Genomic DNA, 25,927 nt, shown 5'->3' with positions numbered 1-25,927 from the left:
CACTGGCTAGTAGGTTAGGAGAGGCAGTAGCTTTAGATTCCGAGGTTAGAAGTATTAGCTGAGTATCAAAATAATAAAAATCTGAATTGTTGACTTATTAATGCCTTTGTCTGCAGCTACATTATTATCAGCAGAATACGCTGTGTTTCATCAGTTTAATATCCACACAGCAGGAAGGGAAGCATGTTTTTTTTAAGCAACAAGTAAAGGATAGATTGGAAATTTTAAAATGTGGATAAAATTCTCCCAATACCTGCATTCTATTTACCTACTCTAGAGTTCTGTAGGCCATCAATTTCCATGTTGAAACTGCGAGCTTTAGGACCTGATTTCCAAACAGTGTGTGTGAAGCCAGGCGCCAACAGTTTGAGGGAAATAGGAGAAAAAAATTAAACCAGAAGGTGAAATTATAGTTGCTTTTACTTTGGCACTATTTTACACACAAGTAAATCATCAGCTTTCCAAGTTTATATTAGCTTTCCTTATTCTGAAATGTGGCCTTCAGACAGTTTTTAAAATTGATTTGTGCATCTGTTACCAAGGTATGAAAACCAGATTCAAGAAAGTGAGTGACTTCTAAATGCCAGCATCCTGGAAACAAGTTAAATAATGCCAAATTAAATGTCAAAAATCACACAACACCAAGTTATAGTCCAACAGCTAGCTACCCTGACCAAGGAGCAACACTCCGAAAGCTTGTACTCCCAAATGAACCTTTTGGACTATAACCTGGTGTTGTGTGATTTTTAACTTTGTTGTACCCAACACCGGCACCTCTACATCAAAATAAAACTCTGCATTGATGCGGCTCTATCGATGTGGGTAAGTCACATGCAAGAATCTCTTGGATGCAGTAAAAGTCTTCCAGCTAATTAATGGAAAGATCAAATACATAATGGCCTCAACCCAAAAAAAATTATAACCAACCATTCACTCCCTTTCCAACTTCAGCTATGTCAAGTTTAACAAGGCTGTTAGCAAAGGGTATGCTAACTGAACTGGAGCCAATGTTTTAATTCCATTTCTCTGTAGCAGTTGTCCCATCTCTCTTATGACCTCTGACTTTAACCTTACTTCAACCAAACTGTTGCTAAAACTTTCATTCATGTCTGTCATCTTCAGACTCAAATATTCAGACACATTTTGACCTAGAACTCCTATCTCTATCCTCCATAAATCAACTCATCTAAAACTCTGCAGTGTACCTTCACTTTCACATCTCATCCTGTCCTCACTGATCAACATTGACTTTAGGTGCGCCATCCTTTCAATATGAATATTTTTACTTTGAGGTTTAAATTCCTTTGTGGCCTTATTCCTCTCCATCCTGTCACCTCTTTCTACCTCTCGTGCTTCTCCCTCCTTATACTCCACCATTGATTCTCTATAGCTATACATCCAGCAGCTGTCCAGATCTCACTGACTGAAATTCCCTAACCCCACCATCTTTTAACTCTTCTTCATTCATTCCTGGGATATGGGTGTCACTGACTGGGCCAGCATTTATTGAAAATCCTAAGTTGCCCTTGAGAAGGTGGCGATAAGCTCTCATCCTTAATCGCTGCAGTCCATGATTTGTAGGTACACCGTCAGTGTCGTTAGGACAGGGAATTTCAGCATTTTCATCCAGTGACATTGAAGGAACAACAATGTATTTCCAAGTCAGGATGGTGAGTGTCTTGGAGAGGACCGCACAGGTGATGGTGTTCCCCTGTATCTTCTGCCCTTCACCTTCTAATGGCAGAGGTCACAGGCTTGGAATGTGTTGAGGTATCCTGTATTGCTGGAGTACATCATAACAGATGGTACACACTATTCCCAATTGTGGTGAAGGGAATTAATGTTTAGAACACCAAAAGGGGTGCGAATCAGCAAATTGCTTTGTCCAGGTAATATTGAGCTTCTTCAGTGTTGTTGGAACTACATTCATGTAAGCCAAGGGCAAGAATTACATTATACAGGCTCAGAGTGATTAGGAGGTGAGTTACTCACTATAGATTTCCTATTTGTTTTGCTTTTGTAGTCATTGTATTTATATGGCTAGATCAGTTCAGTTTCTGGTCAATGGCAACTGCCACAGTACTGATAGCAAAGGGATTCAGTGATGTTAATGCCATCTTCTCATTTTAGGCCTTCCTTACACTGCTTCTATTTGATTAAGCTTTTCATAATTACTATTATTATCACTTTGAAGAAGTGATTTCCTTTTTTTGGTGTTAAAAGTGCTATATAAATGCAAATTGTTATTTTAGTAAAATGGAAATTCTTTTTATTCATTCACACATGGGCATTGCTGACCAGCCAGCATTTATCACCCCTCCCTAGTCGCCCTTAAGGTGGTGGTGAGCTGCCTTCTTGAACCATTGCAGTCCATCTGCTGTGGGTTGATCACAATGACTTTGGGGAGGGAATTCCAGGATTTTGACCCAGAGATAGTGAAGGAACAGCAATATATTTCCAAGTGAGGATAGGGAGCAGCTTAGCGGGGAAATTACAGGTGATGGTGTTCCCATGTACCTACTGCCCTTGTCTTTCTAGATGGAAATGATTGTGGGTTTGGAATGTGCTGTCTAAGGAACATTGGTGAATTTCTGCAGTGTATCTTGCAGGTAGTACACACTGCTGCTTCTGAACATTGCTGGTGGAGGGAGTGGATGCTTGTGCATGTGATGGCAACCAAATGGGCTGCTCCGTCCGGGATGGTGTCAAGGTCCTGGCATGACCTCCTGCATACTCCATTGAACCAGGATTGATTCCTGTAGCTTGATGGTAGTATTTGAGTGGGGAATGTTGGAGAACTTGGAGTGCAGCTTCATAGCTCCTTGAAAGTGGAGTCGCAGGTAGATAGGATAGTGAAGAAGGTGTTTGGTATGTTTTCCTTTATTGGTCAGAGTATTGAGTACAGGAGTTGGGAGGTCATGTTATGGCTGTACAGGACATTGGCTAGGCCACTGTTGGAATATTGTGTGTAATTCTGGTCTCCTTCCTAACAGAAAGATGTTGTGAAACTTGAAAGGGTTCAGAAAAGATTTGCAAGGATGTTGCCAGGGTTGGAGGATCTGAGCGACAGGGAGAGGCTGAACAGGCTGGGACTGTTTTACCTGGAGCGTCGGAGGCGGAGGGGTGACCTTATAGAAGTTAACAAAATTATGAGGGGCATCGATAGGATAAATAGGCAACGTCTTTTCCCTGGGGTCAGGGAGTCCAGAACTAGAGGGCATAGGTTTAGGGTGAGAGGAGAAAGATATAAAAGAGACCTAAGGGGCAACATTTTCATGCAGAGGATGGTTGATGTATGGAATGAGCTGCCAGAGGATGTGGTGGAGGCTGATACAATTGCAACATTTAAGAGGCATTTGGATGGGTATATGAATCGGAAGGGTTTGGAGGGATATGGACCGGGTGCTGGCAGGTGGAACTAGATTGGGTTGGGATATCTGGTCGGCGTGGACAGGTACACCTCTATGACTCTATGAACAATTCTGCTGCTGTTGATGGCCCACAGCATCTCACGCTCAGTCTTTACTTGTTATGTCAGTGCGAGGTTTGTCCCGTTTAGCATGGTGATAATGCCACATATCACAATAGAAGGTATTCTTAATGTGTAGTGTCTACAAGAGCTACATAGAGGTCATTCTTATCAATACTGTCATTGGCAGATACATCTGCAACCGATAGTTGATAAGGATGAGATCAACTATGTTTTTCCCTCTTGTTGGTCCCCATCCTGTGCCTCATGTCACATCAAATGTAACAGCTGCCAAACTCATTTTAATAATTCCCTACAGACACGTAGGAAGCTTCAACCTCTCAGTCTTAAGTGTATTCAAACATAGATCCAGAAGGTCAGTGTGCTAATTTACTGTTCCACACAGGCTTTTCTGATTTGTACAGCTCTTCTCTATAGCTTTTGCAGTTCAGTCCACATTTTTAAAAAATGGTTGCTTGATGTAAATACAAATTGATCTTTTTTTTTCCTTTTTTAGGTTTACTGATGAAGCAAGAACACTTTTTAGTGAGCTAGGAAGTTCCTTAGTTCATGATGTGAAATTTCGGGACAATTGGATTTTTGTTGGAGCAAAACCAATTAAGGAGAAAAGTCCATTTGAACAGGTGTGAACGAAGAATATAATTGCAATCCAAATTAATTAATTTGATCATATATTGAAGTGCTGATATTTTGTTTAATTGATATATATTCTTGTGGTTGAATGTTGCCAGTTTATGTACAGATGGATTGTATGGTTGTGATTTGAGGCTGAGTAACAGCATATTTTTAAATCTTGTCTTACTTGCAACCATTTTTGTGAAGTTTCATGTAACAAAATTAAAGTGGATGGAGTGATTGGACAGCTTTTTCACAACCTCATAATTCACATCAAGTGAACTTTTGTAACCAAGGGGAAAGGGATCAAACTTAGTATCTGAACATTGAAGTCTGAGCAGCCCAGATTTTGGGCTTGACACCTTTTTGGAGGGGGGAGGGGTATAGGGCTGAGGAGAAGGTAGTTGGGAATGTGATGGGTAGATGAATGTGTGAGTGAAAGTGATAGGTTGGAGAAGAGGGTGGGAATGAAGATGGACAGGTAAGACAGTTCAAGAGGGTGGTGCCGAGTTGGAATGTTGGATTTGGGATAAGGCTGAGGGAGGGGAAATGAGGAAACTGGTGAAATTCACATTGATCCCATGTGGTTGGAGGGTCCCAAGGCAGAAGATGAGGCATTGTTCCTCCAGACATCGGGTGGCTACATTTGTTGGAGGTGGCCCAAGACTTGCATGTCCTTGGTGGAGTTGGGGGGGGGGGGAGGTTGAAGTATTCAGCCACAAGGTGGTGGGGTTGTTTAGTCTGTGTGTCCTAGAGATGTTCTCTGAAACATTCCACAAGTTGGCGTCCTACCTCCCCAGTGTAGGGCAGACAACATCAAGAGCAACAGACACAGTAGATGAGGTTTTGGAGGTACAGGAAAATCTCTACTGGATGTGGAAGGATTCTTAAACTCCCCCTCCCACTCCACTAAGGAATAGCAAATCCTGGGCCACCTCCACCACCAAATTCTAGCCACCCAACATCTTCTGCTTTGGGACCCTCCAACCACATGGGATCAATTTGGATTTCACCAGTTTCTTCATTTCCCCTCCCCCCACCTTATCCCAGTTCCAACCTTCCAACTCGACAATGGCCTCTTGACCTGACCTACCTGACCATCTTCCTTCCCACCTATCCGCTCCACCCTTCTCTCCAACCTTCATCTATCTATCACATTCCCAGCTACCTTCCCCCCAGTCCCTCACCCCCTCCCATTTATTTCTCAGGCCCCTTGGACTACCCCCTCATTCCTGATGAAAAGCTGACGCTCCCAACATTGATTCTCCTGCTCCTCAGGTGCTGCTTGACTGGCTGTGGTTTTCCAGCACCACACTCTTCGACATATTTCATCCTCAGTCTGGCATTGGCCAAAGACACATCTATAATATTGTACCCTATCATGTCCCTCCAAAACAATCAGCCCATCTCCTGGCTTTCCCTCATAGGTGTTCAGTCTTAAATCATTTAATCTTCTCCATACTCTTAGCAATACAAAAAAATGATGACGGAAAAAGTTGACTTTTCGTTTATCTGTGTCTCTGAGTTTGCTACTTTAAACAAATTTGCTGTTTCATTAAACTCTTTCTTGACCCCCATCCTCATGTCTTATTATCTCCATCCTGGATACATTGTCCACTTTGGAATTAAGCTGTTGTGCCAAATATCTTACAGGTCATCACTTCAGCTGTGACTTGGGATGAGTTTTCTTGCACATCAAGTTCTTTTCAACTTACTGCACATACGTACAACTTGTTGTGAGAGTTAAATGGCAAAGCTTATGGGGCAGGCACTCAAGACATTTTCTCCCTCTCTGGGTCAAAGGTTCTGGTCAATATCCAAAAAGTTGAATAACCTAATGCAACTTGTGGATTCTTTGTCTTTGTGGACTTTGCCTGGATGAGGAGAGATTCCAGAACCTGAATATACAGAGCCAAAAATATTGATCTGGCTCTTCTTAGTGCTGAATATGACCTTCTCATGGTGATCCCCACCATCAATGAGTGAGGGATCTGGCCAGGTTTTTCTTTGATGTTGCTCATTACTGCAATATCGTCAATAATGAATCCACACCACTCTCACAGGCCCAGTTTCTGTAATTCTGATCATATGCTGCTGTAGTTCTTGACTGATGATAAACCGAAAGGAAGCACTGTTTTCCAGATAGTGTTCTGAAGGCAATGACGTGTTGAGATTCCTTGGCATGGTGTCCAGCTCAGAGAAGGACCTAGGTCTTAGGAGCCTGGGATTCAATTCTCCTAGTGTTGGAGTCCTGTGTGGGTATGTTTCAATGATTTTCAGATCCAGACATACCCTGATTACACTATCTTCTTTTAGTTCACTGAACTACAACAGTCCATGTGGTGATGCACAAATGAATGGTGCCATTGCATTCTATGCGATTAAGGTTGTACTTCAGTTTTCTTCCAATGCTGAATCTTGTGGGAGGGCTAATTGACACAATTAAATCTTCTCTCTCATGCAGTACATCAAACCTGACTGGGTCCATTGTTGTAAATCAGGGAGTGGCTTAATGTGAGTATTCCATCCCTTCTACTGCCAGTTACCTTGGTAACCTCAAGTATAATCACAAAGTTGAGATCTGTACACACTAATGGCTCTGCCACGGCTGGTCTACTCATGTTAAGTAAAATACTTGTGGTTAAATTACATAGCTTTATTGCATCATTAATATGCTAATATAAGGGATGGGTAATTTGAATAGCTAATTTGGCAGAAGCTTGATTCATCATTGAGTTCCCACAGTGTCCTTCAGAATTTGGAATGTTCAGATACTTGCATACACTACCATGTCAACCTTGGTTTTACTTGTGTAGTTGCTAGTTTTTATGGAATAATGATGTTGATTGTGCCGAAAGCTTCATCCACAAAATGTCAAATGTTTGTTTATCCTCTGGTTAAAAGTTGTTCCCCTCCAGGTCATGTCTCAGGTCTGTCATTCTGTGATCTCTGTGCATCAGCTTATGTTTACTTAGATCTCTGGTACACTCCTCATTGATATTGTCATCCTGCTGTGTCAGTCTTCTGTTTGGCTGTTCCCTGTTATACTCTCTAGCTGCGGCTTTGGAGCCAGATTTGTTTCTTAGTTTGGCCCAGTGTCATTTTGTACCACTGCCTTGCAGAGATCTTGGAATGCAGGAGGGCTTTGTGGGGTGTGAGAGACCGTCCATTCCACACAGCTGACTTGTTTTTTGTGTCCTAGCTACAATGCAGTTCTATTGGCTGTATCCAGTGCTTGTTGTTTGACTATACTGGCTTCATATTTTGTGCCATCTGCTAGCAGTGAATCAATGCTGTAACCTTTCATTTTTTTTCCCAGGTGGTCCCTTTGGAATGCTTCGATCACTGTTGAGGCAATTACCAACACCATTATCCACTCCAACATTTCAGTCTCTGAAAAATCACATTGTCACCCCTGTTACAGCATTGACTTACAGACTGAACTATTGATTTTTGTAGCTGTCACTAATAGAACATGAATTATAAGTGGTACATTTGACAATGAGCTCTTACATGCAGCTGGTCTTCTCGAAACTTTGTATATATTTGAAGCTTCTTTCTGGTCCTCTTCAGATAAGCTCATAGTATTGATGTTGTTTACAAATTGTTATCAGTGTTTTTATGGCTTGTGTAAATAGTTTGCAACTGCAAGATCTGTGAAGCGCAGCTGCCTTAGTTCAAAATGTTTGAACTCAAATAAGCAATTCACACTCTTCCAATTCACAGTGGAGGATGTGGTACCAGCCTTATGCTCTTTTGCGTTTTTAAGACATTACTGGTATGCAGGAGTCTTCGTTTCAGTCATCTTATTACCATGGGGTCATTCAGTATATATCTTCAGCATGGTTTCTGCTGTGTGCTCTGCTTTTGCCTTTTCTTTTGTGTATTCACAAAACACAGAACACTACTGCGCAGTACAAGCCCTTCAGCCCTTGATGTTGCGCTGACCTGTGAAACCAATCTGAAGCCCATCTAACCTATGCTCTTCCATTTTCATCCATACGCCTACCCAATGACTATTAAATGCCCTTAAAGCTGGCAAGTGTACTATCGTTGCAGGCAGTGCATTCCATGCCCCAACTAATTTCTGAGGAAAGAAATAACCTCTGACATCTGTTCCATACCTATCAACCCGCAATTTAAAGTTATGCCCCGTCATGCTAGCCATCACCATCCGAGAAAAATGGCTCTCACTGTCCACCTGAGCTAATCCTCTGATTATCTTCCATGTCTCAATTAAGTCACCTGTCAACCTTCTTGTCTCTAACAAAAACAGCCTCAAGTCCCTCAGCCTTTCCTCACAAGACCTTCCCTCCATACCAGGCAACATCCGAGTAAGTCTCCTCTGAACCCCTTCCAACGTTTCCATATCCTTCTTACAGTGTAGCGACCAGAACTGTAAGCAATACTCTCACAAGTGCAACCACACCACAGTTTTGTACAGCTGCTGCATGACCTCATGGTTCCAAAACTCAATCCTTCTAACAATAAAAGCTAACACACTGTAAATCTTCTTAATAACCCTATCAACCTGAGTGGCAAATTTCAGGGATCTATGTACATGGACACTGAGATCCCTCTGCTCATCTACACTACCAAGAATCTTACCATTAGCCCAGTACTCTGCATTCCTGTTGCTCCTTCCAAAATGAATCACCTCACACTTTTCTGCATTAAATTCCATTTGCCAGCTCTCAGCCCAGCTCTGCAGCTTATCTATGTCCCTCTGTAACCTACAGCAAGCTTCTGCAGTATCCACAACTCTCCCGACTTTAGTGTCATCTGCAAATTTACTCACCCATCCTTCTACACTCTCATCCAGGTCGTTTATAAAAATGACAAACAGTAGTGGACCCAAAACCGATCCTTGAGGTACACAACGATTAACTGATTCTGGGTAATCCAAGATGGAGGAAGGGAAAAATTTCTAGCTGTAACAGCTGCTCCTTTTTTGAGGTATTTTATATGCTGGAGGTGATTTCCTCAAATTCCAGGAGCAGCAATTACTGTTTCATATGCTGTCGCATTGTTTTGGAACTTGGAAAAAAAAGTCAAAACAACAACAGTTTTAAAAGGGAGAATCACAGACAAAGGAAGCGCATGGTGAGGACAGTGCAAGAGAGAGAGAGAGAGAGAGAGAAGAAAAACCTGCACAGTTACTGCCTTTGCTGTTTGAATTCATGTATCGTTGGACATCGGAGTGTGCCTGGGAAAATGAACAAACAGTGAAACTCACAACTGATCTTGGAGGAACCTGTTTGGGCGAAGTTCACAGCACAGAGTCAGATAAGTGAATTGTTGTTTTAAGTGTGTCCAACAGAAAGGGTGCAGTAGTGAGTAGAGTGGGTTCTTTCTTGATTCTATGATTTTGGAGCCATAACTATTAATTTAACCTGGGGCAGTGTTTTGTAGAGGAATAAGACGGTGTTATTTTCTGGGGCTATAGATTGTGAAGGAGTAAAAATGGCCTTTAGTACAGTGATATGTACTTATTGTCAGATGTGGGAGTTTAAAGGGAGATTAAGGGTTACTGTGGATTATATCTGCCATAAATGCTGTTGGATGCGACTTATCAGATCGAATGGATCAGTTGGAGAGACAGTGAGAAGCAATGAGGAATTTGCAACAGCATGTGATGGATGGCAGTTATTGGAAGGGGAGAAAGTCTCAGATACAGTCACATAGATGGGTTAACTCCAGCAAAGGTAAGAGAGGTAGGCACCTGGTGCAGGAGTCTTTGTGGATATACCCATTTCAAACAGGTATGCTGTTTTGGAAAATGTAGGGGGTGATGGATTCTCAGGGGAATGTAGCACGAACAGCCAAGTTTCTGGTATTAAGACTGGCTCTAATGCAATGAGGGGTACATCGGGTTCCAAGAGATCAATTGTATCAGGGGACTCTCTAGTCCAAGGTACAGACAGACGTTTCTGTGGTCAGCAGAATGGTGCCAGGATCAAGGATGTCTCATGGGGGAGAGGGGCCAGCAAGAGGACATTGTCCACATTGGAACCAATGACATAGAAAGGGAAAAGGTTGAGATTCTGAAGGGAGATTACAGAGAGTTATGGAAGAAAGTTAAAAAGGAGGTCCTCAAGGGTAGTAATATCTGGATTACTCCCAGTGCTACGAGCTAGTGAGGGCAGGGATAGGAGGATAGAGCAGATGAATGCATGGCTGAGGAGTTGGTGTATGGGAGAAGGATTCACATTTTTGGATCATTGGAATCTCTTTTGGGGTAGAGGTGACCTGTACAAGAAGGACGGATTGCTCCTAAATTGGAAGGGGACTAATATATTGGCAGGGAAATTTGCTAGAGCTGCTCAGGAGGATTTAAATTAGTAAGGTGGGGGAGGGGTGGGACCCAGGGAGATAGTGAGGAAAGAGATCAATCTGAGACTGGTACAGTTGAGAACAGACGCGAGTCAAACAGTCAGGGCAGGCAGGGACAAGGTAGGACTAACAAATTAAACTGCATTTATTTCAATGCAAGGGGCCTAATAGGGAAGGCAGATGAACTCAGGGCATGGTTAGGAACATGGGACTGGGATATCATAGCCATTACAGAAACATGGCTCAGGGATGGGCAGGACTGGCAGCTTAATGTTCCAGGATACAAATGCTACAGGAAGGATAGAAAGGGAGGCAAGAGAGGAGGGGGAGTGGTAATTTTAATAAGGGATAGCATTACAGCTGTGCTGAAGGAGGATATTCCCAGAGAAGTTATTTGGGTGAAACTGAGAAATAAGAAAGGGATGATCACCTTATTGGGATTGTATTATAGACCCCCCCAATAGTCAGAGGGAAATTGAGGAACAAACTTGTAAAGAGATCTTAGTTATCTGTAAGAATAATAGGGTGGTTATGGTTGGGGATTTTAAGTTCCCAAACATTGACTGGAACTGCCATAGTGTTAAAGGTTTAAATGGAGAGGAATTTGTTAAGTGTGTACAAGACAATTTCGGATTCAGTATGTGGATGTACCTACTAGAGAAGGTGCAAAACTTGACCTATTCTTGGGAAATAAGGCAGGGCAGGTGACTGAAGTGTCAGTGGGGGAGCACTTTGGGGCCAGCGACCATAATTCTATTTGTTTTAAAATAGTGATGGAAAAGGATAGACCAGATCTAAAAGTTGAAGTTCTAAATTGGAGAAAGGCCAATTTTGACAGTATTAGGCAAGAACTTTTGAAAGCTAGTTGGGGGCAGATGTTCGAAGGTAAAAGGACGGTTGGAAAATGGGAAGCCTTCAGAAATGAGAAAATGAGAATCCAGTGAAAGTATATTCCTGTCAGGGTGAAAGGAAAGGCTGGCAGGTATAGGGAATGCTGGATGACTAAAGAAATCGAGGGTTTGGTTAAGAAAAAGAAGGAAGCATGTATAGACAGGATAGATCGAGTGAATGTTTGAAGAGTATAACGAAAGTAGGAGTATACTTAAGAGGGAAATCAGGAGGGCAAAAGGGGGACATGAGATAGCTTTGGCAAATAGAATTAAGAAGAATCCAAATGGTTTTTACAAATATATTAAGGACAAAAGGGTAACTAGGGAGAGAATAGGGCCCCTCAAAGATCAGCAAGACGGCCTTTGTGTGGAGCCGCAGAAAATGGGGGATATACTAAATGGGTATTTTGCATCAGTATTTACTGTGGAAAAGGATATAGAAGATATAGAAAGTAGCGAAATAGATGGTGACATCTTGCAAAATGTCCAGATTACAGAGGAGGAAGTGCTGGATGTCTTGAAACGGGTAAATGTGGATAAATCCCCAGGACCTGATCAGGTGTACCCGAGAACTCTGTGGGAAGCTAGAGAAGTAATTGCTGGGCCTCTTGCTGATATATTTGTTTCATCGATAGTCACAGGTGAGGTGCTGGAAGACTGGAGGTTGGCAAATGTGTTGCCACTGTTTAAGAAGGGTGGTAAGGACAAGTCAGGGAACTACAGAACAGTGCGCCTGACCTCAGTGGTGGGCAAGTTATTAGAGGGAATCCTGAGAGACAGGATGTACATGTATTTGGAAAGGCAAGGACTGATTAGGGATAGTCAGCATGGCTTTGTGCGTGGGAAATCATGTTTCACAAACTTGATTGAGTTTTTTGAAGAAGTAACGAAGAGGATTGATGACGGCAGAGTGGTAGATGTGATCTATATGGACTTCAGCAAGGCATTCGACAAGGTTCCCCATGGGAGACTGATTAGCAAGGTTAGATCTCATGGAATACTGGGAGAACTAGCCATTTGGATACAGAACTGGCTCAAAGGTAGAAGACTGAGGGTGGTGGTGGAGGGTTGTTTTTCAGACTGGAGGCCGGTGACCAGTGGAGTGCCACAAGGATCAGTGCTGGGTCCTCTACTTTTTGTCATTTACATAAATGATTTGGATGTGAGCATAAGAGGTACAGTTAGTAAGTTTGCAGATGACACCAAAATTAGAGGTGCGGTGGACAGTGAAAAACGTTACCTCAGATTACAACAGGATCTGGACCAGATGGGCCAATGGGCTGAGAAGTGGCAGATGGAGTTTAATTGCCAGGGTTGGCTCTCCTCCCTTCTTGAACAAGAGAATAACATTTGCTATCCTCCAGTCTTCTGCCACTATTCCTGTAGACAACGACGACATTAAAGTCAAAGCCAAAGGCTTGGCAATCTCCTCCCATCCTTCCCAGAGAATCATAGGATAAATTCCATCCAGCCCAGGGACTTATCTAATTTACTTGTTTTCTGTACCAAGAGGACTTCTGTTCTGCTATTACCTTGTTTGTTATTCTCACCTCGGTCTTCAAGTGTACATGGCCTCCTTCTTTGTTCAGTTTTTTTTCCCTTAAAGCAACAATCATTGCTCTACACCATGGAGTAATAATCACACTGACATTATATAGTCGGATGTTATGCTGTCTAAATGTCACACAAAGGAGGTGCACAGTTCCTGTTTACTTGAAGATTTGTGGTGGGTTCATTTACAGCTAAAGTAGAACAGACAATATACTGTAATCTCTAAATACTTATTTTGTCTCGGTTGTTGTGGTATAGAATAACACTGGTTCCTGGTCATGTATGAGGTAGAGCTTTTTGGCTCACCATTATGTTGAGTGTCTTAAAGAGATATCCTTCTTATACTCAAATCTAGTTCCTAGTAGTTGAAGTGTTCATTAAGGAGGAGAAAGTGAGGACTGCAGATGCTGGGGATCAGAGCTTAAAAATGTGTTGCTGGAAAAATGCAGCAGGCCAGGCAGCATCAAAGGAGAAGGAGAATTGACATTTTGGGCATAAGCCCTTCTTCAGGAATGAGGAGGGTGTGCCAAGCAGGCTAAGATAAAAGGTAGGGAGGAGGGACTTGGGGCAGGGGCGTTGGGAATGCGATAGTGGAAGGAGGTTAAGGTGAGGGTGATAGGCCGGAGAAGGGGTGGGGGCCGAGAGGATGGGAAGAAGATTGCAGGTCAAGAAGGTGGTGCTGAGTCTGAGGGTTGGGACTGAGAAAAGGTGGGGGGAGGGGAAATGAGGAAGCTGGAAAAATCTGAGTTCATCCCTTGTGGTTGGAGGGTTCCTAGGCGGAAGATGAGTCGCTCTTCCTACAGGCATCGTGTTGCCATGGTCTGACGATGGAGGAGGCCAAGGACCTGCATGTCCTTAGTGGAGTGGGAGGGGCAGTTAAAGTGTTGAGCCACGGGGTGGTTGGGTTGGTTGGTCCGGGTGTCCCAGAAGTGTTCTCTGAAACATTTCGCAAGTAGGCGGCCTGTCTCCCAAATGTATAGGAAGCTACATCAGGTGCAGCGGATACAGCAAATGATGTGTGTGGAGGTGCAGGTGAATTTCTGATGGATATTGAAAGATCCCTTGGGGCCTTGGAGGGAAGTGAGGGGGGAGGTGTGGGCACAAGTTTTGCATTTTTTGCGGTTGCAGGGGAAGGTGCCTGGAGTGGAGGTTGGATTGGTGGGGGGTGTCGATCTGACAAGAGAGTTGTGGAGGGAGTGGTCTTTCCAGAACGCTGATAGGGGTGGGGAGGGAAATATATCCTTGGTGGTGGGGTCCGTTTGGAGGTGGCGGAAATGACGAAGGATGATCCGATGTATCTGGAGGTTGGTGGGGTGGTAGGTGAGGACTAGTGGGGTTCTGTCCTGGTGGCAATTGGAGGGGCGGGGTTCAAGGGTGGAGGAGCGGGAAGTGGAGGAGATGCGGTGGAGAGCATCGTCAACCACGTCTAAGGGGAAATTGCAGTCTTTGAAGAAGGAGGCCATCTGGGTTGTTCAGTATTGGAATTGGTCCTCCTGGGAGCAGATGTGGCGAAGGCGAAGGAATTGGGAATATGGGATGGCGCTTTTACAGGGGGCAGGGTGGGAAGAGGTGTAATCTAGGTAGCTGTGGGAGTCAATCGGTTTATAGTATACGTCTGTGTTGAGTCGGTCGTCCGAGATAGAGATGGAGAGGTCTAGGAAGGGGTGGGAGGAGTCTGAGACTGTCCAGGTAAATTTGAGGTCAGGGTGGAAGGTGTTAGTAAAGTGGATGAACTGTTCAACCTCCTCATGGGAGCACGACGTAGCGCCGATGCAGTCATCAATGTAGCGGAGGAAAAGGTGGGGGGTAGTGCCAGTGTAGCTGCGGAAGATGGACTGTTCCACATATCCAACAAAGAGGCAGGCATAGCTAGGGCCCATGCCGGTGCCCATGCTGGTTACTCCTTTGGTTTGGAGGAAGTGGGAGGATTGGAAGGAGAAGTTGTTAAGAGTGAGGACCAGTTCAGTCAGTCAAACGAGAGTATCAGTGGAAGGGTACTGGTTGGTTCGGCGAGAAAGAAAGAAGCGGAGGGCTTTGAGGCCTTCGTGATGGGGGATGGAGGTGTACAGGGACTGGATGTCCATGGCGAAGATAAGGCGTTGGGAGCCGGGGAAGCGAAAATCATAGAGCAGGTGGAGGACATGGGTGGTGTCCTGAACGTAGGTGGGGAGTTCTTGGACTAAGGGGGACAGGACCGTGTCAAGTTATGCAGAAATGAGTTCAGTGGGGCAGGAGCAGGCTGAGACAATGGGTCAGCTGGGGCAGTCAGGTTTGTGGATTTTGGGCAGGAGGTAGAAATGGGCGGTGCGGGTAGTGGGACCATGAGGTTGGAGGCGGTGGATGGGAGATCCCCGGAGGTGATGAGGTTATGGATGGTCTGGGAGATGATGGTTTGGTGGTGTGAGGTGGGGTCATGGTCAAGGGGCCAGTAGGAGGAGGTGTCCGCAAGCTGGCGTTTAGCCTCAGCAATATAAAGATTGGTGCGCCAAACTACCACCGTGCCTCCCTTGTCTGTCGGTTTGATAGTGAGGTTGTGGTTGGAGCGGAGGGAGTGGAGGGCTGCACATTGTGAGAGTAAGAGGTTGGAGTGGGTGAGAGGGGTGGACAGGTTGAGGCGGTCAATGTCACGCGGCAATTAGCTTTGAAGAGATCGAGGGTGGGTAAGAGGCCAGCACGGTGTGTCCAGGTGGATGGGGTGTGTTGGATGCGGGAGAAGGGGTCGTCAGAGGGTGGGCGGAAGTCCTGGTTGTAAAAGTGATGCGGAGGTGAAGTCGGTGGAAGAATTGTTTGACATCTCGCTGTATGTTGAACTCGTTAATCCGGGAGCGTAGGGGGATAAAGGTGAGGCCTCTGCTGAGGACTGATCTTTCATCCTCAGAGAATGGCTGGGCTGGGAGCTAGGACCTGGTGTGGGGCTGGAGTGGGGAGTGGGGGCGGGTTTAGGCGCGGGGGCAGGGATTGGCAGGGGGCGGAGGCACATTCGGCGTGGTCGGTGTGTAGGAGAGTGACGTCACTGGGGGCGGAAGTAGATGCTGCGACGGCAACTCCGGGGGCGGAAGTGGCTGCGGCGAATGCAGAAACGGTGTTGTTCCCGGTGGCTGTGGACTCTGCGAAGGCCGCGAATCTGTCGGCAATGGTCTTCCTGGCGATCGTGGAAGCAGGTGTCTGGACAGCGATCGCGGAGGTTGCATGGTTGGTGGGGGCGGAAGAGATGTCATGGGATCGCGGCGGCAGTTGCTGCAGCGGCCGCATGGTTAATGGTGCCTGAGGGCTTCCGGAGGCCGACGGAAGATTCTGGAAGTATTCATTAAGTCGACATCAATTTGCAAACGTCTCAGTAATGAAAAACAAGCAATTGTAATGTCTTAACATGAATGATTCGGGTGTGGAAATGCATTATCTTGAGATGTGGCCATGAGATGATTAGTTAAATGAAACAGTGTGGGAAATATGGGGAAAAGGAAAGGGAGTGGCACTAATAGTCATGAAGCTCATTTGGAGAGCCAGTGCAAACACTGTGGGCTGAATGGCCTTCTTCTGTGCCACAGCGCTTCTGTGATTAATGTATTCCTGTTTTGACATACATTATAGTTTATATTTTATATTTGTATCTGACAAATAAAGTATTATTTTTTATCCCTGTGATTCTGTACTGGCAGTATAACCATGGGGCATGGGGTAAAAACCTAACTTAGGACGTCAATAACCATTCTATTCATTGCTGTTCTCAAATATGGTTCCACTGCAATCTTTACATGCTGTTGACGTCCAGATGGTGAGTTTTTTTCTGCCTGTGTTTTCAATAGGGAAGAACAGATCTGAAGAACCTCCCAGATAACAATGGAAAAGGATGTGAACATAGGCTGAGACTGAATACATAGTCCCACTTTCACCCAGGGGTTAAGACATGTTTTAAATTTGAAACTGGAAAAGATTGTTGTTGTTTAGTAAACCTTTGGGTGGTCAGTAAATCAAAGAAAACATCTTCGGTCCTAAATAAAGAAGAGTAAATCTCAAATGTCACTGAGGACGATTGCATTTTAATGAAAGAAACAAAAGTTACTTTAAGTATCTCAGCAGTATTTTCATTAAAGATATATTTTTGTTAACAGATCCTGAAGAATGAGAAATCAAAGAACAAATACGGACAATGGCCTGAAGCAATCGAAATGGAGGGTTGCATACCAAGAAAGATGGATTAACTGCAATTTATAAAATTTTATTTTTACATTTCTTTAAAAACACTATATTGGTTCTTTATTCCCAAAACAATAATGATCAATTTAATATTTTTACCCTCTTCAAATTCATTATTGTTACCAAGTAAAGCTTCAATTTCCATTTACCTTACCAGGTAAGGTATACATATTTGAAGGCTGTTGCAGCACAGTGGTAGTGTCCCTATCTATGTGTCAGGATGCCTGGGTTCAAGTCCCACCTACTCCGGAGTTGTATAATACCATCTGTTAGCAGGTTCATAAGAAAGTCAGAAATGAACCTACTGGTAATTAGATTACAACATAATCATGGTATTTGAAAGAAACTCACTGTTGTCATTATTTCAGTCTGGGGTTAATTTTTGCTTAAACCAATGCTAAAGAGACCAGAAACTCAATTTATTGCTTCAACTTGCATTTAACGTTCCATGATCTTTTACATTGGTTCAGCTAGTTTCTCCCTAATGGCACTGGTCAAACTACTGGAAATTCTAACAGTGTACATTTTTTTATGTTTTGTATTTCTTGCAAATCCTTGATTCATTTATGCACTTACGTCTCATTAAAATTTAGTTTGTCCAACATCAAAAATCATGTTGTTTTATTGTCCAACCTTGTCAGTCGTTGTTACAGGAAGTACAGAAATTCATCGTAATATGATGAGCAATATTTGGTAAAATTTGAAAATCCCTCGAAAAGGAGGTCAGATGTAGAGATGTTCACAATCATCAGCATTAGATCAAACGAATGTTTTGAAAAATTCGGAGGCCAGCTTTTGGTTTTCTGAAATCCCTTTTTCAACCTCACTTATTCATTTATTAGGTGATATAGCCACATAGTAACAATACCTTCTGTGCATATAGGGCATAGGAACACCAGCAGAAGCAGAATTAGTCAGAATTACCAATATTTTTAATTATCAACCCACTATCAAACATAAAGCCTTAAACAAACAAAGGCATGAAGTTTTTAGACACCAGAGTATTTAGATTGCTAGAAATCAACAAGTTTGAGTTAACAGTGAAAGATGCTTTCAAAATAACTGATGCACACATCAACACACAAAAAGCTATACCAAACGTACACCTTGTGCAGACTGGTGAAGTCTTAGCTAATAGTGTGTTTCCATTGCATATGAACAAAATTAGAACATTTTAACCTAGCCATTAGAAAACCTCTCACTACATCTCAAATCTCAATCTCGGATTGAATTAAAAAATTGACAAAATGTTTATTACAATATATTTTACAGTATATATTTTCTCCTCATAGTAGTTCTGGAACCTAAGCAAACTGAAGATAGTTTTCACATTCAATTTCAAGTAACATATTACCTCAGTGATTTCACATTTTCTTAGCTCCAGTTTGACGGAGTATTTCTTTGTTGATGGGTTTCTAAACTATTCTGTCTCCTCTGTAGATTCCAAATTGTCCACACTCCTTGCAAACACGCATTATCTAACACCCCTTGTAGGCCTCCTTCTGCCCTCCTTGTTTGCAGCCTCCCTCTCAAAGCCTGTGTTTTCTTTCTCCCATCCTATCTCCTCTCACACCCTTGAAGCCTTTTACAGCTCCTTCTACCCCCACACCTCACTTTGAGCCTCCTTTATCCCCACCTCCTCCTTACAGTCTCCTTCGCCCCTCATGTACTTGTCACTTCCACCTCCTCTCCACCATACCCTCTTCTAACCTCAGTCTTCCCTGGAAAATGAAACTCCTGGATCAAGCAGTTGGATACCCCCACCCAAGCAAAAGGCCCTCACCCCACGATATCCAATCAGCAAAAGACAGTCCCCGCCCCTCCCCCAGCACAGGCAAAAGGCATCCCCAGCGACCCCTTACTGCTACCACTTATTCTCCTGACTATTCACTGCTCCTATAATTAAAGGGTGTTTCTGTCCTGAAGTTGATTCTGATCAAGTTGTCAGTTCTACTTATGAAGGAGACAACATTCTTACATTATTTGCCTCAATTATTAAATTTGCCTAGATATTTTAGTATCACCCACTGCTACTGTGAATTTCAACCTCAACCAAGGAATATTTGGCTTTCATTAACAGGGGGATTGAGTTTAAGAGTCGTGAGATCTTGTTGCAGCTCTATAAACCTTTGGTTAGACCGCACTCGGAATACTGTGTCCATTTCTGGTCGCCCTATTATAGGAAAGATGTGGATGTTTTGGAGAGGGTTCAGAGGAGGTTTACCAGGATGCTGCCTGGAATGGAGGGCTTATCTTATGAAGAGAGGTTGACTGAACTCGGACTTTTTTCATTGGAGAAAAGGAGGAGGGGAGGGGACCTAATTAAGGTATACAAGATAATGAGAGGCATAGATAGAGTCAATAGCCAGAGACTATTTCCCAGGACAGAAATGGCTAACACGAGGGGCCATAGTTTTAAGCTGGTTGGAGGAAAGTATAGAGGGGATGTCAGAGGTGGGTTCTTTACACAGAGAGTTGTGAGAGTATGGAATGCATTGCCAGCAGCAGTTGTGGAAGCAAGGTCATTGGGGACATTTAAGAGACTGCTGGACATATGGTCACAGAAGTTTGAGGGTGCATACATGAGGATCAATGGTCAGCACAACATCTTGGGCTGAAGGGCCTGTTCTGTGCTGTACTATTCTATGTTCTATGTTGTATGTTCAAGTGCTGTTGAGTGCTACTCCCAACTCCTCAAATGTTAAATCAGCCTGTGACCCTTTGCAGCAAGTCCTGGACAACATCCAGCCTTGGACTGATAAGTGGCATGTAATTATCATCTCTGACAAAAGAGAATTTAATCAGCTCCCCTTTACATTCAAGAGCCTTACTGTGACTGAATTCTCCACCATCAATATCTTGGGGCTTGCTATTAACCAGAAGCTGAACTGCATAGATATTGCGAATACAAAAGCAGGTCAAAGGCTTGAAATTCTGCTCCAAGTAACTGACTCCCCAAAGACCTTTTACCATCTTCAAGGCACAAGTGTGTTGCAATACGGCACACTTCCCTGGATCAGTGCAGCTGCATCAACGCTCAAGATGTTAACACCATTCAGTGTAAAGCAACTCACTTGAACAGTAACCCATCTACCACCGCTACTGAGCACAGCTTGACTGCAGAGTGAACATCTACATGATGAATGCAGCATTTCTCAAAGCATCTTTTTAGATGACCCACCAAATCCATGACCTCTATCCCCTTAAAGGTCACTCAAAGACCACTCCCCATTTGCCTGGATGGATGCAGTTTCAAAAACACTCAAGAAACTTTGACCATCCAGGCCAAAGCTTGATTGGCACCACATCAGTAAGCATCCACTCCCTCCATCACAATGCTCAGTAGCATCAGTGTGTTCTATTTAAAAGGTGCACTGCAGAAATTCACCAAAGATCCTTAGGCATCACTTTTCAAACCAGTGACCACTTTCATCTGAAAGGACAAGAGCGTGGGAACACCACCTGCAAGTTTCTCTCCAAGCCAGTCGCCATCCTGACTTGGAACTATAACACTGTCGCTTTACTAATCTTTGACTATGTCACCGATTCTAGAATCTTTAACCAATGGAAATAGTATATCTACTCTGTGTTGCCCCATTAATATCCAGAAACCTCAATTACAACCCCCCCTTAACCTTCTACAGAAGGTTCTAGAGCATTATGGCCTAATTTGTCTAATCTCTCCTCATAAATTAACCCCTGAAGTCCAGGGTTCATCGTCGTAAAACTGTGTTGAACTCCCTTCAGGGACAAAACATTCTTCCTAAGGTATGGTGCCCAGATCTGCTCACAGTACTGTCATTGGGGTCTAACTGGGGTTTTGAATTACTGCTGCATAACATTTGCATCCCTATAGTCCAGCCATTTAAATAAGAAAGCCAGCAACTATTTTCTGCGCCTGTCCCTGGCATTTAAACAGCTATGTGCCTGAAAGCCCAAATCTCATTGGACACCCATTGTATTCAACTTTGTGCCCTCTAAAAAAAAGCCTGATCTATCCTTTTTTATTCTGAAATGGATAACCTCACCTTTGCTTTTATTAAAATCAATATCCCACAGCTTTCCCATTCACCTAATCTATTAATATCCTGTCGTAATTTTATGTCTTCAATGCTACCCAATTTTGTATCATCAGCAAATTTGACTTTTTATGCCATTATCAAACTTGATAATAAATATTGTGGTAATTGAGGCCCCAGCAGAGACCCCTGTGAGATACCACAAGTTACATCCTCTCATGTCCTCTTGAGGTTTGAGTACTTATCCATTATTTCACATCTCTAATTCTTGCTACTCAATCAATTTCCTATCCATGTCAATAATTTGCCCTCAGTTCAGTGGGTTTCCACCTTAGCCTACAGTTTCCTGTGTGGGCCTTTATAAAAGTCTTCTGGAAGTCCAAATAAACAATATCCATTGGGCTTATCTCTATCTACTACCTTTGTTACCTCTTCAAAAAGCTTTATGAGATTTACCAGGCATGACCCATCTTTCATGAATCCATGCTGACTCTCCTTGATCAATTGGAAATGTTTCAAATGATCGGATACTCTATCCTTAATAATAGACTCCAACAATTTCCCCACTGCAGATGTGAGGCTAATTGGTCTGTTATACCATGGTTTCCCTCTCTTACCTTTCTTAAAGAAGAGAGTGACATGAGCAAATTTCCATTCCAGAGGTAGAATTCCTGAATCCAGGGAACTATGAAAGATTATGGTTAGGGTGTTGGCAATGTACTCTCTTACCTCCTTTAACACCTATTAATGGAAACCATTAGGTCCTGGGATTTGTCACTCTTCAGTTCCATTAATTTCCAATTATTGAAGATTTACTTAATTGTATTTCGACCAATTCCCTGATTCTCTGTTAATTCCTTTTGGACTTCTGGCCAGTTATCCTCCTTTTCTGGTGTGAATACTGCAGCAAAATAATCATTCAACATGTTCCCCTGGTCATTGATAATATCCCCGCTGTCACCTTCAGTGACCTAACAGTACACTTAATCAGTCACTTTCCCTTTATACAACTGTAAAATCTCTTCTTTTTGTCTTTCATATCCCTTGCAAGATTCCTTTCATAATTCTTTTTTAGCCACTCTTGTAAGCACTTGGTGACCCATTGGTCTTTGTATTTGTCCCATTCTGTGCGATCTGTGCTGTCCTTTGCATAGATATGCTTTAGTCACTTGGCAGCTTTTATGATTCTGCACCTGGTATCTGCAAGTGAAGTTGATTGCCTATTAGGCCAGATTGATGGGAGAGATGTCTTCTCTCTCTGGTGACTGTACATTCCATATGCACAATAATTTGGAGAAACTTGATTCCAATCCACAGAGGACATGAATCCACTGCATTAAGCTGTCCAAACTTTGATATTGATTATCAAACTCGTTCAGAGAGGTAGAAATAACAGCTGCTTCTGGGAACTTAAAATGTGTTGAAGCACTGAAGACCATTCCACTGACTTCAGAGCTGAGGCAAATTGCTGATATAGGCTAGAGACAGCTTCATGTTGCAGCTGCCTAGGTAACTGGGAATGCTTAATACTGAAATATACATAGCAACGTGAGATTTGGCAGGAGGAGGAGACCATAACCCCTTTCAGCCTATTTTGCTATTCAGTATAATCATGACTCCTGTGGTTCTGGTCTGAATTCCACTTCCTGACTCTCCCCGCCCCCAACCCAACACCACCAAATTACCCTGGACTCCCTTACATTTCAGAAATCTATCTTAATTCTGCCTTGAATAAATTTAGGGACATAATTTCTCCATTGTTTTCTGAGGAAAACACATACCAATGACCCTCAGAAAAAAAAATTCTGATCATTTCCATCTTAAAATGGACACCTTTTATCCATAAATTCTAATTCCTGGTTTTTGTCTCCAACAGCCTCATGTATCCACAATATCATATTTCCTCAGGATCTTATATATTTCAATATGTTCACCTCTCATTCTTCTAAATTCAAATGTAATTAGACAAAGCATTCAACCTTTCCTCATATGAGGAATGAGTGAAGTGAACCTTCTCTGAATTGCTTCCAACAGGCTTGTATATTGTTTTCAAACAATGAGACTAGATCCATGCATGGTACTCCAGATGTGGTCTCATCTGGCACGGCTGTAGTAAAATGCTCCTACTTCTGCATTCCATTGTCTTTACACTAAATACCAATGTTCTATTTGCCCTCCTAATCATTTGATCTCCCTACATTCCAGATTTTTGTGATTCAGGTAACAATCACACTCAATTTAAATACTTCTTCATTCTTCCTGTCAAAACGACTAAGTCTCATTTTGCCACATTATGCCTCGATCGGCTAATTTTTTGCCTTCTCAATCTATCTATAACTCTTTGCAGTTTTGTTTCCTCACCTTGATAATTTGCTTACTTAGCTATCTTACTGTCATTGGCAAATTTAACTACCCCATTATTAATCCCTCCATCTAAGCCATTGATATAGATTATACATAATTGAGACCCCAGCACTGACCTTTTTGGCATCCACTAGTTGCAGCATGCCTACCCCACTATCATTACGTGCTGCTTCTTGTTAGCTAACTAATCCTTCATCCATGCTACTATGTTACCCCCTATACCGTGTGCTTTCATTGGTTACCGAAGATGAAAGTATTAACTTCACTGCACTGACAGCCCTCAGGTGAAGAAAACTTATTCTTACCAAGTCTCAGATTCATAGTTCAACTTGATAAACTAGTTTTATCTCCTTCAAAGTGGCCCATTGAAAAAATGTGTTGTGAAGTGTCTTAATTTCATAGTTTTAGGAATGTAACTTGTAGTTGTGGATTAAAGAGTTAAATATAACATAAGTGGAAAAACTTATGTTTGAGAAATTGGTAAACACCCCAAAGATAAATACTATTCAAAGGATGGTCCATATTGACTTAAAGAGTTCAGAGGTGAAATGGGTTACACCCTTCTGAGATTATGGATAGAGACAGATATATCCTGTTGACTTTATAAGACATTTAAAATATTTTTTGGTTTAAATAATAACGTACAAAATTTAATATTAAATTAATACTACTTGCGTTGTTTGCCTTGTATTGTAAAAGTTTTTATTTAAAATGTGAAACCTTGTTGAATAATTCTTTCAAGTAATTACTGGGAATTCAAATTTCTTTTGTTAATATGCTCCTTTGAGATAACAACTTTCAATCTTAAACTATAGCAATATGGGAAGTATTTCTGATAATATTAATGATGATTGTTATCTTCAAGGCTAAAATCTTTATTTGCTGTGCTGTACTATATTAGTAGCAATTGCTAGAAGAGGCTGTGCTGTTAACATCATCAAAATACTGTAACGCAGTAACCAGAAAATATCAATTGTTTTATTGTGGACTAACACATTAAAACATTGTTTTGGAAATAAGAATGACACATTTTATTTTATGCAGTTTTTTTTGTACCCAAGCCATTGTTGGTTTTCCCCCTCTCTCCTCCAATTATAAGGGGGTGGGTTAGCTCAGCGGACTGGACAGTTGGTTTGCAATACAAAGTATCACCAACAGCATGGGCTCAATTCCCACACCAGTTATTGTTACAATGGAGGTCCTGCCTTCTTGACCTCATCAACTGAAGTGTTGTGACATTCAGGTTATACTCACCACCAGGCAACTCTAATGATAAAGCAGTCCTATTGCCCATTGGGAGTATCGCAAGTTTACATATCAACACAATGTACTTGTTTTCATGTTGTATTAATGTTTGCTTTCTCTTTCATCTTTGTATCAGTTAACAACTCAACTTTTGTAACAGTAATCCCAATTTGCAGCTATATACCTTTGCAGCTACTTGAAGGGCCTCAACAGGAGATTACTGGTGGGTGAAAGGCACATCTGCATATACTAACCCTAATGCAGGAGGCATTACTGGTTATAAATTAGGTCACTTGAAGAATGAACTTGTCAATAATTAGTTTGACTGGCTGGAGCTGTGCAGACTACTATGAATGAAGAAAATATAAAAGAAGTAACAAAGAGGATTGATGAGGGCAGAGCAGTGAATGTGATCTATATGGACTTCAGAAGGCATTTGAAGGGTTCTGCATAATAAATTGATTAACAAGGATAGAACACATGGAATACAGGGAGAACTAGCCATTTGGATATGGAACTGGCTCAAAGGTAGAACACAGAGGGTGGAGGTGGAGGGTTGCTTTTCAGACTGGAGTCCTGTGTCTAGTGGTGTGCCACAAGGATTGGTGCTGGGTCCACTGCTTTGCGTCACTTATGTAAATGATTTGGATGTGAACATGGGAGGATATGATTAGTATGTTTGCAGATCAGTAGGGCCAATGGGCCAAGGAATGGCAATGGAGTTTAATTTAGAGAAATGTGAGCTGCTGCATTTTGGAAAGGCAAATTAGGGCAGGACTTATACACTCAATGGATGTCCTGGAGAGTGTTGCTGAACAAAGAGACCTTGCAGTGCAGGTTCATAGTTCCTTGAAAGTGGAGTCACAATTAGACAGGATAGTGAAGAAGGCAATTGGTATGCTTTCCTTTATTGGTCAGAGTATTAAGTACAGGAGTTGGGAGGTCATGCCTCAGCTGTACAGGACACTGGTGAGGCCACTTTTGGAATACTGCATGTAATTCTGGTCTCCCTGCTATAGGAAGGATGTTGTGAAACTTGAAATGGTTCAGAAAAGATTTGCAAGGATGTTGTCAGGGTTGGAGGGTTTGAGCCATAGGGAGAAATTGAATAGGCTGGACCTTATAGAGCTTTATACAGTCATGAAGTGCATGGATAGGGCGAATAGCTGAGGTCTTTTCCTCTAGGGTAGCGGAGTCCAAAACTAGAGGATATAGGTTTCAAG

General features: G+C 42.6%; 1 protein-coding gene across 4 annotated transcripts in view; it reads left to right on the top strand.

Annotated features, from left to right (window-relative positions):
- LOC132822354 (protein FAM3C-like) overlaps positions 1–17,687 on the top strand; it is a 58,523-nt gene extending 40,836 nt beyond the window's left edge. For all 4 annotated transcript variants that reach the window (XM_060835650.1, XM_060835651.1, XM_060835653.1 and 1 more), the window contains 2 exons: positions 3,987–4,113; positions 16,992–17,687. In XM_060835650.1, coding sequence (XP_060691633.1) covers positions 3,987–4,113; positions 16,992–17,081 — 217 coding nt within the window. In that variant the 3' untranslated portion in view covers positions 17,082–17,687. The remainder of the gene's footprint in view (positions 1–3,986; positions 4,114–16,991) is intronic.
- The last annotated feature ends 8,240 nt before the right edge of the window (positions 17,688–25,927 follow it).

Source organism: Hemiscyllium ocellatum, chromosome 14 (assembly GCF_020745735.1).
Source record: "Hemiscyllium ocellatum isolate sHemOce1 chromosome 14, sHemOce1.pat.X.cur, whole genome shotgun sequence".
NCBI classification, from domain to species: domain Eukaryota; kingdom Metazoa; phylum Chordata; class Chondrichthyes; order Orectolobiformes; family Hemiscylliidae; genus Hemiscyllium; species Hemiscyllium ocellatum.
This window is presented reverse-complemented; position numbering and strand designations above follow the sequence as displayed.